The 14,716-nt window shown below is 38.2% G+C and overlaps 1 protein-coding gene across 1 annotated transcript in view; it reads left to right on the top strand.

Moving 5' to 3' along the window:
• STX8 (syntaxin 8) overlaps positions 1 to 12,463 on the top strand; it is a 352,021-nt gene extending 339,558 nt beyond the window's left edge. The window contains exon 9 of the mRNA XM_044675211.1: positions 12,341 to 12,463. Within this exon, the coding sequence (XP_044531146.1) occupies positions 12,341 to 12,463 (123 nt within the window). The remainder of the gene's footprint in view (positions 1 to 12,340) is intronic.
• Positions 12,464 to 14,716: the final 2,253 nt, after the last annotated feature.

The raw sequence follows: 14,716 nt of genomic DNA, 5'->3' as shown, positions 1-14,716 counted from the left end.
CGAACTGGAGAGACCTCCGGGATCTGATGCAGAGCGAAAGGAGCAGAGCCAAAAGAACATTGTACACAGAGACTGATATACTGTGGTAAAATTGAATGTAATGGGCTTCTGTACCAGCAGCAATGCAATGACCCAGGACAATTCTGAGGGATTTATGGTAAAGAATGCTACCCACATTCAGAGGAAGGACTGCAGGAGAGGAAACATATAAGAAAAGCAACTGCTTGAACGCATGGGTCGGGGCGGACATGATTGAGGGTGTGGACTCGAAACTACCACACCAATGCAACCACCAACAATTGGGAAATTGGTCTTGATCAAGGACACATGACAAAACCAGTGGAAAAGTGCGTCGGCCATGGGTGGGGGGAGTGCGGGGGGTGAAGGGGAAAATAGGAGCATGAAACATGTAATCATGTTAAAAATGATTATTAATAAATGTTAAAAAAAAATGTGGCGTTTATGGCTCTCGCAGCCAAAAAGGTTGCCAACCCCTGGTCTATTGGGATCTTCCAGTCAGTTATCGGTGTACTTTATGTGGCATCTCTCACTTCAACCCTTTTGTTTCATTGCTTCTAATCTACTTTTAGACTGTGAAACCAGGTAATGCAATTAAAAATTAAGACTTTAAGAATCTCAAAGACATCGAATACAGGATTCTTCCCAGAATAAAAGTGTATGTTCTTTGTGGAAAAAAAAAAAAGAAATATTAAAAATTAATTGGAAACTAAATAATCTTATCCTAAACAACAAATAATCAATTTCATTAAAGTGGGATGTGGTCAAAGAAGTTTATCAATAAAATAGGGTAAGAGCAGATCAATGAATTGGTAATATGGTAAAAACTAAAAAAAAAAAAAAACATTCAAAATCCCCAATTAAACACTAAATCCTAAAAATCAAGGGACAGATTAATAAAATAAGAAAATCACTGAACTAATAAATAAGACAAGTATTTGGTTTTATGAAAAAAATAAAATAGATCTACAATTGGTTCACTTGATTTTTTTTAAAAAGAAGAAAAAGCAAATTCCCAGTATCAAAAATGAAAAAGGCAAAATTACTCTCAATAAAGAAAAAATTAAAGCAATTATTTCTAGTTATTTTGCCCACTCTATGCCAATAAATCTAACACTAAGGACAATACATGAACACTTACAAAAATATAAACTACCCAGATTAAGAAAAGAGGAAATAGAATACTTAAAGAGCCCCATCACAGAAAAAAGAAATTGAACAAATCATCAAAGAAAACAACCAAAGGACCAGATATTTTTACAAATGAATTCTGTCAAACAATCAAGAAACAACTAACTCTAATACTACATAAACTATTTTTAAAAATAAGGGGAAAAGGAACCCTTTCAAACTGTTTATGACACAAACATGGTATGGAACTAGGAAGAGCTAAAACAGAAAAAGAAAACTATAAACCATAATCTCCCTAAAGAACATTTATGCAAAAAAGTTTAAATAAAATACTAGCAAGGAGGTTACAGCATTATATCACAAGAATCATATACTATAATCAGCTGCATTTTACACCAGGAATGCAGGGATACCAGAAAAATTATCTGCATAGCTGTCCATATTAAATAAGAAAACCAACAGAAACCAAATCATTATTTCAATAAATGCAGAAAAGGGGCAGCTGGGTAGCTCAGTGGATTGAGAGTCAGTCCTAAAGATGGGAGGTCCTAGGTTCAAATCCGGCCTCAGACACTTCCCAGCTGTGTGACCCTGGGCAAGTCACTTGACCCCCATTGCCCACCCTTACCACTCTTCCACCAAGGAGCCAACACACGGAAGTTAAGGGTTAAAAAAATAATAATAAAAAAAAATAAATGAAGAAAAAGCATTTGACAAAATATCATAATATAACACCCACTTTTTGTAACAACATTAGAAAACATTGGAATAATTGGAATCTTCCTTTAAGTGATAAATGACACCTATCTAAAATCATCAGCAAGCACTATCTCTCATCTGGATAAACTTAAACCCTTCCCAATAAGATCACGTGTGAAGCAAGGATCCTCATTATCACCATTCTTATTTAATATTGTGTTAGAGCTGCTTGTCATGGCAACAAGAGCAGAAGAGGAAATGGAAAGAATTAGAATAGGCAATGAAGAAACAAAGTTATCAGATCTGCAGATGATATGATGACATACCTAGAGAATCCTAGAGAATCCACCAAAAAACTAATAGTAATAATTCAGCAGGATACAAAATACATCCTCATAAATCATCAACATTTCTATTTACCATCAACAAAATCCAACAGCAAGAGATAGAAAAGGAAATTCCATTCAAAATAACTCTAGATAATGTAAATTCATGTTCCATCTACCAAAATCAAACCAGCAACTATATGATCATAATTACAACACTTTTCATACAAATAAAGTCATACTTAAACATTTGGAAAAGTCTTAAATACTCATGGATAGTCTGAGCCAATATGGTGAAAATTAACAATTCTACCTAAATTAATTTACCTATTTAATGCCATACCAAACTACCTAAAAATTAATTAATAGAACTAGAAAAAAATAACAACAAAGTTCATCTGGAAGAACAAAAGAACAAAAAAATGAAAAAAATATGTAGGAAGGAGGCCTGGCTGTATCAGATCTTAAACTACGCTATAAAACAGCAGTAATCATCAAAACAAGATCAATGGAATAGATTAGGTAATCAACACATGGCTGTTAATATCCATAATACATAGTGTACCTTAAACCCAAAGATCCAAGCCTTTGTGGAATGAGCATACTATTTGACAAAAAGTATGGCAGAGATACGGATTAACATCTCACACAATATACCAGGATTACGTCAAAATGGATACTTGATTCAAGAAATAAAGGGTAATACTATAAACAAATTAGGGGAGCATAGAAAAGTTTACCTTTCGGATTTATTAAGGGAAGAATTTATGACCAAATAAGATATAGAGAACATTACAAAAAATGAAATAGATAATTTTGATTACATTAAATTAAAAGGGGATTGTACAAATAAAACCAATGCAACCAAGATTGGAAGGGAAACAACAAAGTGTGTGTGTGTGTGTGTGTGTGTGTGTGTGTGTGTGTGTGTGTGTGTAATTTATAATAAGTGTCTCTGACAAAACATTTCTCAATTCTAAAAAGAACTGAGTCAAATTTATAAGAATACAAAGCATGTCTCAATTGGAAAAGATCAAAGGATATGAACAAGCAATCTGTGGATTGAGAGCCAGGCTTAGAGATGGGACATCCTAGGTACAAATCTGGCCTCAGATACTTCCTAGCTGTGTGATCCTGAGCAAATCACTTAACCCCCATTGCCTAGCCCTTACCTCTCTTCTGTCTTAGAACCAACACACAGTATTGCTTCTGAGACACAAAGTTATGGTTTAAAAAAAAAAAAGTTTCCCTTCATGTAATAGAAAAAAATAAAAAAAATAAATTTTAAAATGCTTCAAATCACCAATAATAAGAAAAATGAAGGGGGCAGTTGGGTAGCTCAGTGGATTGAGAGTCAGGCCTAGAGACGGGAGGTCCTAGGTTCAAATCTGACCTCAGACACTTCCCAGCTGTGTGACCCTGGGCAAGTCATTTGACCCCCATTTGCCTAGCCCTTACCACTCTTCCACCCAGGGGCCAATACACAGAAGTTAAGGGTTTTTAAAAAAATGAAAAAGAAAAATGAAAATTAAAGCAATAACAAAGTATCTGTTCACACCCATCACATTTGCAAAGATGTTAAAAGAAGAGAATATCAGAGTTGAATGGGCTTATGAAGCTAGGCATGTTCTTGGTGAATCTATGACTGTCCAATTGTTCTGGAAAACAAGTGAGGATTATTCAAGAGTTATTAAGCTGCTTATGTCTTTTTAGCTAATACTAGGCATGTATTCCAAGGAGATCAAAGAAAAGTCTCACATATACCAAAATAATCTGGAAAGTTCAATGGATATGTTTGTGATAGCAAAAAAAATGAACAAAAAAACCCACAAAACAATGACAAAACCAAACCGAAACAAAGTGTTTTATCAGTTGGGGAATAACTAAATTCACTATGATTCATCAGTTTAATGACATATTATTGTGCTTAAAAAAGGGCATACTCACAAAACTTAGATAATAATATATGCAATGACCACAGTAGTAATTAAAACAATACTAAGAGCATCCAATACAGTGATGAGTATTGGTTCTAGATAATGAAACACATCTCTCACCTCTCATTTGTGAGAAATGGGTGACTACAAATGCTCCACAGCTTATGTTGCGTATCATATATATTTTTTTAACTTTTTATTTTTTAAACCCTTAACTTCTGTGTATTGGCTCCTTGGTGGAAGAGTGGTAAGGGTGGGCAATGGGATTCAAGTGACTTGCCCAGGGTCTCACAGCTGGGAAGTGTCTGAGGTCAGATTTGAACCTAGGACCTCCCATCTCTAGGCCTGACTCTCAATCCACAGCTCACCCAGCTGCCCCATGAGTATCATATATTGACAGACTGGTTATTGCTTTTGTTGGCTTTATTAATGATTTTTCTTTTTTACAAGGAAGGGTGAACAGAGCCAACTGTGTAACCCTGTACAAGTCATTTAACCCCCATTGCTCAGCCCTTATCTCTGTTTTGGAACCAATACACAGTCGTGATTCTAAGATGGAAGGGAAGAGGTTAAAAAGAAAAAAGAATGGGCTATATTTTTTCCCTTCAATGCTTTAAGCACATTTTGACAGCATTTTAAAGCTAGTGATACAAGCAACAAAAGGTATATACCTTCTTCCAGAAATCTTCTTGTGCCAAATTTAATGCAGCAAGATTCTCAGAATTGATAAAGCAGTCTAGATGATTTCTTACTGGCTTTATTATTATGAATTATTTCTTGCCTTTTTATCTTGTTTTATAAGAGCATGACTATGAAAAGGACTATCTTTTCATCAATCTTAAACCAGATGTGTCTTTGCCTATAAGTGAATATTAGAGATTCTATAGAGATTCATCTGCAGGGAGGACTGAGGACTCCTTAAGAAGTTTTAATCAGGGGGCAGCTGGGTGGCTCAGTGGATTGAGAACCAGGTCTAGAGAAGGGAGGTCCTAGGTTCAAATGTGGCCTCAGACACTTCCCAACTGTGTGACACTGGGCAAGTCCCTTAATCCCCAGCTGCCTAGCCCTTACCACTCTTTTACCTTGGAACTGATACACAGTATTGATTCTAAGACAGAATGTAAGGGTTTAAAAAAAAGGAAGTTTTAATCAATTGACTAAAACCTCACCTGGTAATTTTCAGTCACTAGAACCAGTTAGATTCTGTTAAGCTGAGAAGCAGAGGTCTGCCATTTTCAGAGTCTCTATATTCCAGTTCTAATTCCCCTGCTAATATGCTATGTGAAATTTCTCTCCAATAGAAGTAAAGTATTAATAACTGACACAAATCTGGTGATTAAATAGAGTTGTTTAATTGTTGTATTGAACTTATGCTTTTATACATATTTATTTATGTATCATAATCAACATTCTATCTTCCCTCTCCATGCCTTTTCTTTTTCTTTTTAAATCCTTGCCTTTTTTCTGCTCTAGTATTAATTCTAAGACAGAAGAGCAGCAAGGGCTAGGCAATTGGGGTTAAGTGTCTTGACCAGAGTCACACAACTAGGAAGTATCTGAGGCCAGATTTGAACCCATGTTCTTCTGACTCTAGTCCTAGTGCTCTATCCCCTGAGCTATCTAGATGCCCCCTTCATGCCTTGTCACAAGCTGTTCCTCATATACAGAATGCTCTTCTTCTTCCCCTCTTTCTTTGAGAATGCTTGTTTTCCTTCAAAGCTCAATTCAAGTATCACTTTCTTCTACCTAAGACCTTCCCTGATTCTCCCACCTTCAATTGTCTTGTATTTCTTTTATCTATATTTTGTATATTTTATTTACCATATTATTTACATTGAGAGGATTTGCTTTCAACAGACTAAATTATTTCTCTATTTGAGTTTTGAATTAGAAACTTAAATCAGTCCCTGGGCCTCTGTACTTATTCCTTTATGCCCCACCCAAAGAATTTCCACTGTAGGAAATTAGGAAATTGAGATTATGGGAGAGATTGTGAGATCTGCCTTAATTAGTAAATAGAACCAGCCAATGCACCTACATGTAGCAAAAATCAGTCTTCCAAATTCTCATTCAGAATCATTGCAGGGTGATACAGAACAATTCTGAGGGACTTATTAGAAAGAACACTATTCACATCCAGAGAAAAAACTGTGGGAGTAGAAACACAGAAGAAAAAACATTTCCTTGATCACATGGTTTGATGGGATATGATTGGGGATGTAGACTCTAAGGATCACTCTATTGCAAATACTAATATGGAAAAAGGTCTTGATCAAGGACACATGTAAAACCCAGTGGAACTGCTCATTGGCTATGGGAGGGGGGAGGGAGGAAGAGAGGGGAAGGATGTGAATCATGTAACCATGGGAAAATATTCTTAATTAATTAATTAAATAAATTTAAAAAAAAAACATTGCAGGGATCATCTTGACTACACAGAATTAGATTCTCTCCTACCCCCACCTCATGTTTGGGGGCATAGAACTGAGAACATGACTAAGTGCTATTTACCAGATGATGGGGAAGAGTTGAGTTTTGATGGATCACCTCCTCATTGGCTACTTATTAGTTAGAGATGTCCAAGGGAGGGGCTGAATAATAAGCTCCCCAAACAGCTGATCTGTGGATCTGTGTAAAGGAACTTTGATCACTGGGAAATCACTAGTTAACGTTAGCCTAATCAGTAAATTGATTTTCTTACTCAGAAGCCAGTCTCTTGGAATGTTTAATTGTTAAAACAAAAATATCATGTCTTTCCAATAGAATGTAAGCTCCTGGAAGGCCAGGTCCATTTTGCTTTTGCCTTTGTATCTCAATAGCACCTAGCACAGTGCCTGCCATAATTGGCCTTAATAAATGCTTATTGATTGAACCAATTCTTAATTTTCTCTCCAAACAGATTATAAGATCCTTTAGGGATTTACAAAGATGTGTGAGAAAGATAAATTAGTCTTATACAACTTTGTTTCTCAATATTTATTAATGAATTGGTTTGTTACAGCAAGTTTAATAACAGTTCCACATATAAACTAATTCATCATTTATTAAGAATTTGTGTTTTCAAAGGCTTAATCTAGCTAAGTGCAGAAAGTTTCATTATTAGAAAGTTAGCAACAAAATGGTGTATTTTCTTCAGTCACAAGAACTCAGGAAAATTGCTCATTGAGGTGTGAAGCACCGGAAGGGAGCTGCTACCTGCACTCATGTTAGACTACACCAGTGATTCCCAAAGTGGGTGCCACCACCCCCTGGTGGGTGCTGCAGCGATCCAGGGTGGGGCAGTGATGGCCACAGGTGCATTTTGGAACATGGATTCAGTGCGGTAACCAATTTATTAACAAAAAAAAGAAACCAATTGCAAATAGTCAATCGCAGCGATTTAAGATTACTGCTGACGAAAATAGAGCCGAGGATTACTAAACTGGTAGCAGCACACCAGGTTCATCCTTCTCATTAAGATGATTTCAAATGTTTTAAGTTTTTTATATTACATTCTATTCTGAGTTCAATAAATAGTTTCATAATTTCAAAGTTCAATGTTTCTAATTTACACCTTTCTTTACTATATTTTACAAAAAAGGTAGAAACATTAATACATATCTTTCCTATTATTTGCTATTAAAATTAAAAAAAATTAATTTCCAGGGGGTGCTAAGTAATATTTTTTCTGGAAAGGGGGCAGTAGGCCAAAAAAGTTTGGGAACCACTGGACTACACTAATGAAATCACATAGATCCTTGACATATTTGGCAACAAATTGTGCTAGCTATTGGGCATATAAAACTTAGATCCTCCCTTCAAACTAACAACCCCTTCAGGAAGGGAAAAAGGTATTTATATGTAGTGCAAAAGAGAATGTGATGAACGCAAAGATGTGGGAATTTTGAGCAGAGAGAACTCTCTTTTATTTGAGGGTAAGTGAAGACCTAGAAAGGAAGAATTTATACAATCACATACTTTCAGGGACCTCAGGGTCCAACCTATATTTTGAAGGGGTTCCCTAATATAACATAACCAAGAAATAGTTGTTCAACTTCAGCTTATAGACCTTCAGTGAGGTGGACCTCACCAGTCAATTCCACTCCAATTGTTAGATTTTTCCTTACACCAAGTCTAAATTTGACTCTTCAATCCAATTTTGATTTCTAGATCCAGACAGAATAAACTTCATCTTCTTTCCACATGAAAATCTTACATATGCTTGGAGACAGCTGTCATGTCCTTCATGAGTTTTTGGCTAAGCAATCCTAATTTTGAAAACAAACAAACATACAAACTGATCCTCATATGACATGGGCAGGTGGAAGTAAGCAGTTGGGAGGGAGCGAATCCTTTCCCGGCCTGGGGAAAGCCTGAGCAAGAGTGTAGGTTAGAGCCAAATTATTGAGAACCTTGTATGTCAATACCATGCAGCTACTGCTTTATTCAGGAGGCAAAGGGGAGCTGCTGAGTTTTTGTTTTGTTTTTAGTAAAGAAGTACAATGACCAGAATAGGAAGATTAAAGTGGGAGATTAATTAAGACTAATTTTGAAAGATAGATTGGAAAGCAACTAATAGAGAGGTTAATAGAAGCCAAATCTCAGCCATGGTGATTACAGAAGAGGAGGAGTCAGAGATCAGTAGAAGCTAACAAGATGTGGCAGCCCTGTGGATAAATTTTGAAGCTGCTTCCAAGTCTCTGTTCCAGCGAGAAAGATGGTGGCAAGTGGAAAACAAACATTTCATTATTTTAAGAAAGCATTTCTCCTTGCCCATATGGTTGGCTATTCCAGAGGTGGAATCAGAATCCTGTCAACAATTTTTTGTTATTGTTCAATTGCTGTTCATTCGTGCCTGACTCTTCATGGCCTCATTTTGGGTTTTCTTGGCAAAGAAAATAGAGTTCCTTCTCCAGCTCATTTTACAGATGAGGAAACTGAGGCAAAACAGGGTTAAGTAATTTGCCTAGGGTCACACAGCTAGTCTGAGGCTGGACTTCAGCTCAGGAAGATGAGCCTTCTTGACTCAAGGCCCAGCACTCGGTGGCACCGTGCCATCTAGCTGCCCTATCAACAGTAGTGGAATACAAACTTTAGAGGGTCTACATTTCCAAGGAAGATTCAGATGAGGGCTCTTTCCCCTATCTGCCATGATCCACTGAGGAACCACAGCTGATCTTAGGTGGGTTTTTCTAGCTTTCAGGCAGTGCTATTTCATTAAGTGCTTATATACTTTCCTAAGGTGGCTGGCACCAAGGGCTGACTCTTTCTTGTGACATGAAAAAAAATGAGTAAAAGCAATCCACCCCTTGAATACTAGTCATAATGTCAAATAATTTAGATTATACAGGGATTTAGAATCAAGCCATTTGTTTTGACACCTATCAACCAATTGCAAAGTTCTTAAGTGATTTTAAAACTATAGCCAACATAAGAAATACAACTAATTGATCAAGAAACCTGAAACTCTGGGGAACTGTATTTACAGTTTATTTAGCTTGTTGAACAGACTTGCAGGTTTGGCTTTCAGATAGCCTGGTTGTCGGATAGAAGATTTGTAATTTGTAATGACTTTAACAGAAAAGAGGTTTAGAATAGAATAGAAATGGGGCCTACTAAAACTGTGCACTAGCTCCCTGCAAAGCCACATATTAATCTAGTTTTAAAATGCAGTTTTATTTATGTTTATTACATTTTTATTTATTTTGTTAAATATTTCCCAATTGCATTTTAATCTAGTTTGGGCCACACTTCGGAGTTGCTTCCCATAGACCTCATCTTTGACACTTCTAGTTTAGGATACCTTGAACCCAACTATACATCTGTCTAAGGAATATGTCTTGATGATGCTTTTTATATTCTTGCAATATCTGAAAATGATGAGTTGCCTGCCTTGTTTCTCATTAGAAAAGAAGAGAGCTTCTTTATAGCCCGGCTGACCTATGCCATGGACATATGGCTTTGTAGGTCTTTGGGAAGGTCAATTGAATCTGAATTGCAGGAGGCTCCAGGGTCATGCCCATTTGCTGAGACATGTCTTAGAACAGCTGGATACAGAAATTATAGCTTCCTAGGAAGGTTTAGCCCTGCTTTGCATGGCAGCACAATGTGTTCCTAATGATTGAATTGTTTATTTAATCAATAAATCACAACCATGTGGGGGTTTAAATATAGACTCGTGCAGAAATACAGTGAGCTCAGCTCCTAGTGCATTTGTTTCCTTTACCAGTCTCTTCTGAGCAAGCTTCATATTTAAGGTTCTTGGTAGCTTCTTGTGGAATTGGAATTAACTTTGAAAAAGATTAGATTATTAAAGGTAAACAAATTTCAAAAAACAAAAATTAAACAAATTTCCAGTCTCATGGGGAAATGAAAAGTTCTTCTTCCATCTTCTGCTGCATACAGAGATGGCTTTGTCTCTTTGTCCTGTACCCTCCAAACACCAGTGCCCCTTTCAGCCCCTTTATTACAACATAGGGGAACCTAGTCTAGGCTGTTTGAATTTTCTTCTTCTTCTTTTTTTTAAATGAGGAATTAGATTGTATTCAACACTGTTTGAAAAGAGAATAGAAATGTGGACTGTTCCAACCCCTATTACCTACCCGGTCTCCTCCAGTCTGCAGCAATATAGCTAAGTCTCAGGCTGAAACCAAACCACCCCAGAATAGAGGGAGGATGAGCAAAGAAGTTATTATTTAGATCCCACGTGTAGAAAAAACAAATCTCTGCTTTGTGGATCTGTTGGAAAAAAAGTGTTGTGTAGCACTTTGGAGGTAGATGGCACTCTCCCTTCCCCATGACCATCTGGAGACAAATGAACTTGAATCAGGATTCCAATAAAGATCCAGGGACAGGACAGTGTACAAGAGTTTATTCAACTGCTCTCTGAATTTAGTTCTACCAAGTGGGGGCCCACATTACAAGCTCCATCTGGTTCCATTGCAGCTCTAACAACAACAACAACAAAAAAAAAGAACTTAAAAAAAATAAGAAAATCCACAACTTTTTCCAAGTCATTAAATATATTCATATATAATAACCATAATATATTAGTATGCATTGGAAAGGAACATTGACCCAAACAGTATGCCATGGTCACAGCTATACATTTACAATTCCAAACAAACAGAAATCAAACACAGAAAGGAATCCAAATAGAAGGAAGATAGGGTAAGTAGCACATCCAGGAGCATGGGGCAAGGGAGAACTTCAATCATAAAATAAGCTGGGGTTTGTTTAGGGGGGAGGAGGAGGGGTACAGAGAAACCCCACTAACATTGAAATTCTCCTGTGTTTTGTGCTCATCTGTTGCTTGCAGGAATATGGAGATACCTTAGCCCTCTGAACATATTCCTGTGTTTGGCCTCCTCACTGAGGAACTAAAGGCCTTCATTTCACTTTCGCAACTTCCATGCCTCACCATGGTCTGCAGCTTTCTAGAGACACAATTTTCTAACACTTCCTTCGCCCATGAAGTCAAAATCTCTTCTGGGCCATCATTGACGTGTCACATCTGAGGAAAATCTGACCCTGTTTTATACAGGTTGAAACTGAAGTTGATGACAATACAGGGAGTTAAAGGCTGGCTCCCAGTCTCAGTCTTTATTCTGACTTTAATGAGACGCCCCCCCCCCCATTCCAACCAATTCCAAAGGCTTTCTTAGCCCAAGACCAGGGAAACTGAAGTGCCCCTCATTGTCCCCTGCTCAGTAGAGAAAATGATCCCCTCCCTTTTTCCCAGGTAGTGTCTTCATCTTCCACCAAACATCTGGTAGTTAAGTGGATGGTCATTTTAGAAGAGCTTTTTTCTTTAATCCAGATTGGGACAAGGCTGAGAAAAGGCCCCAGTGTCTACCTTGCCAGGCACCCCCTCTTTCCAAATTAACCCCCTCCTAATTCTTAGTGTTACTACTTGTAACTAATGTAGGGGCTCATTAGTTGGCCAAAGGGGCCAGACCACCCACTGAGCCCCCATTGGGTAAGAAAATGTATAACTGGGGATTTTTTTTTTTTAGACTAGCCTCATGAGTTTTTCTTTAAATACCTACCATAACATTTCTGGTTAATAAACTCTGCAAAATCTAGTTCAATTTTACATATCACCCTAACTATACAAAAAGGAACTCCTCAATTTTTATTTCCTTCTCTTTTCCAGAAGCCTAATGCCTGGGGCAGCAGTCTCAAGGGCAGGTAGGATCATCATTATCACTGCCTCCTTTTTTTTTTTTTTCTTTTTTTTCTCTGCTCTAGTGGCTGGAACCAGAGGGATCTCATGATTTGATTCATTTGGATTCAGGAAAGGTGGGCTTAAGAGAACACATTCACTCTGAATCTGAAATTCCAAGGACTGCAGTAGAGGCCACCAAAACTTAGCTGAGTATTTAAAATGTCCCAGCATCTCTATAGCCACAGAAATGGGCAGCAACAGGGCTGAACGGAACTATTCCATAGGGAAGATGGCCTGTGAGCTCTGGGGCCCTGGAGTACTCAAGCCACACTCCCCGGATCCTAAGCTGAAAAAAGGGGAAGGCAAATTATTATCAGGAAGAGAACAGAATATCCTGGCCCAAGAAACACCAGGTAGAGGTCATGAGGGTGCTAAGCAGGGCTGGTCATTTCTGAGTGGACTTATAGAATGTCGGGACTGGAAGGGTCCAGCCCCCTCATTTTACAGATGAGCAATGTGAGGTCCAGAGAGGCAAGTTGGCTTTAAGCACAGCTAGTTGGATTAAGCCCCAGGAATCACTGATTCTGGGCAGAAACAGCAAAGCACAGAGGAGCTGAGAGTTTTAGGCCTTCCTAGGGACTCAGAGAAGAGACTTTGACCCAAAGAAGGGGAAGTTTAGACATAGACAGTTGATCCTTGCCTTGCAAAACCCCATATTAGTTTGAGGAAACAAAGGAACATGAGAATGGGAGTTTGGATCTGGACTGGTTCCTTGAAAAGAATTGACAAGAATGTATGTTCCTTTCTGCAGTAAGCTTATCTGAATCCTTTTTACAGCTCAATATTCCCTTCACACGCCTGATAGGTCCCAGAGCTTAAGCCATAGCTTCTGAGTTCAAGAATCTTCAGAAGAACGGGTTAGACTCAAAGACAAACTTCAAGGGCTGACTCTCCTCAGGCAGTGATCTTTGCTTTCCTTGCACAACAAGGCCTGCATCTGGCTTCAAGCCTTGAGGAGTTAACTTGACTCCTCCAAATAGAAGTCTGATTAGAGGTCATCTAGTCCTTCCTCTCAGCCCATACTAGAATCTGCTCTGCTGACAAATAGTCATTCAGCTTCTGATTGGAATTCTGGGCTTTAGCCTCAGCTTACTGGCTGCCATAGTCTTCAGTGGGGGATTTCAACAACAAACTTACAGCTTTAATTGTCATGCAGACAAAGGACCTTAAAGAAAGTTGAGCCTCCTTGGGTAAGAACTGGAGAGGATGGGGAAAACTGTCAGAATTCTTGTTGAAGAAGAAAACTAAAATCTGTTGAAGGAACTTAGAGGCTGCCCAATAAGGCTAAAAACAATTTTTTTGTGTGTTTTAGCAGATATTCTTCTATTCATTGCTGATTCAGAAGCATTCCTTGATAAAGGGATTTCATTCTTCTTCCCCATTTCTTCCTCAGTTGTAGGTTCTTTCATTCCTCAGTCAGTTTGGGCAGGGCACAGAGATCAGAAAGAAATATCCTTCCCTGGATGACAATTATAGTACAGAGCTCCAGACCCCAGGAAGCTTCTGGCAGGGATATGGAATGGGATAGGCTTGATCCTTAAACCCTGTGGTGATAATTATTAGGAGATATCTTTCCTGTTATCCTTTCCAATTGAGACTCTCTAAGGAAGGCCCTTTTAGATTGAATTTGCACACAGTCATTTGAGCTAATGGCTAATGTCACTCACTGTACTACCAGGGGAGCTCACTGCAGGAGAATCAGATTTGCAAGGTGGGTGATCATGAAAACACAGCCGCCTTCTGTGAGAAATGGGGAAAGGGAGGGAAAATCAATCATCCCAAGACCCAATATCTTCCTTGGTATTATTCCTGGGCAAGGGATAGGGTTAAAGCATGATATTGCCAAGCAACTCAAATGTTGGATGACAGAAGTCAAGATCCAAAAAAATCTCACTGGGCCAGGACACTGGGCTAAATTTAACAAGATGACTTGGAATATACAGGGGAAAGGGGAAAATGTTAACATCTTACACTTGGGTTCAAAAAATCAAATTCACAAGTATGAGGTGGGGGAGCATGACCAGTAGTAGTTCATCTGAAAAAATTGACTTGGGGAGTTTTAATGAATTGCAAATTCAACAAGAGTTCACAATGTGAAAAAGCAGCCAAGAAAGGGAAGACCATTTTGGGCTGTACTGAGTGGCACAGAGTCCAGGGCTTGGGAATGGAGAGTTCCTTTCTAATCTGACCTTGATCAGGCCACATCTGGACTATTGGATTCAGTTGTGTCTGAAACACTTTAATTAGACTGTTCATAAACTGGAGAGTGTCCAATGAAGGGGCAACAGGGATGGTGAAGAAACTTGAGATCATGTCACATGAAGATCAGTTGACAGAACTGGAAATGTTTAGTGTAGAGAAAAGACTGGGAAGGATAATAGCTGTCTTCAAGTATTTGC

Source organism: Gracilinanus agilis, chromosome 4 (genome assembly GCF_016433145.1).
Source record: "Gracilinanus agilis isolate LMUSP501 chromosome 4, AgileGrace, whole genome shotgun sequence".
Classification (NCBI taxonomy): Eukaryota; Metazoa; Chordata; class Mammalia; order Didelphimorphia; family Didelphidae; genus Gracilinanus; species Gracilinanus agilis.
Note: the sequence above shows the minus strand (reverse complement) of the source record. Positions and strands in the feature narration are given on the sequence as shown.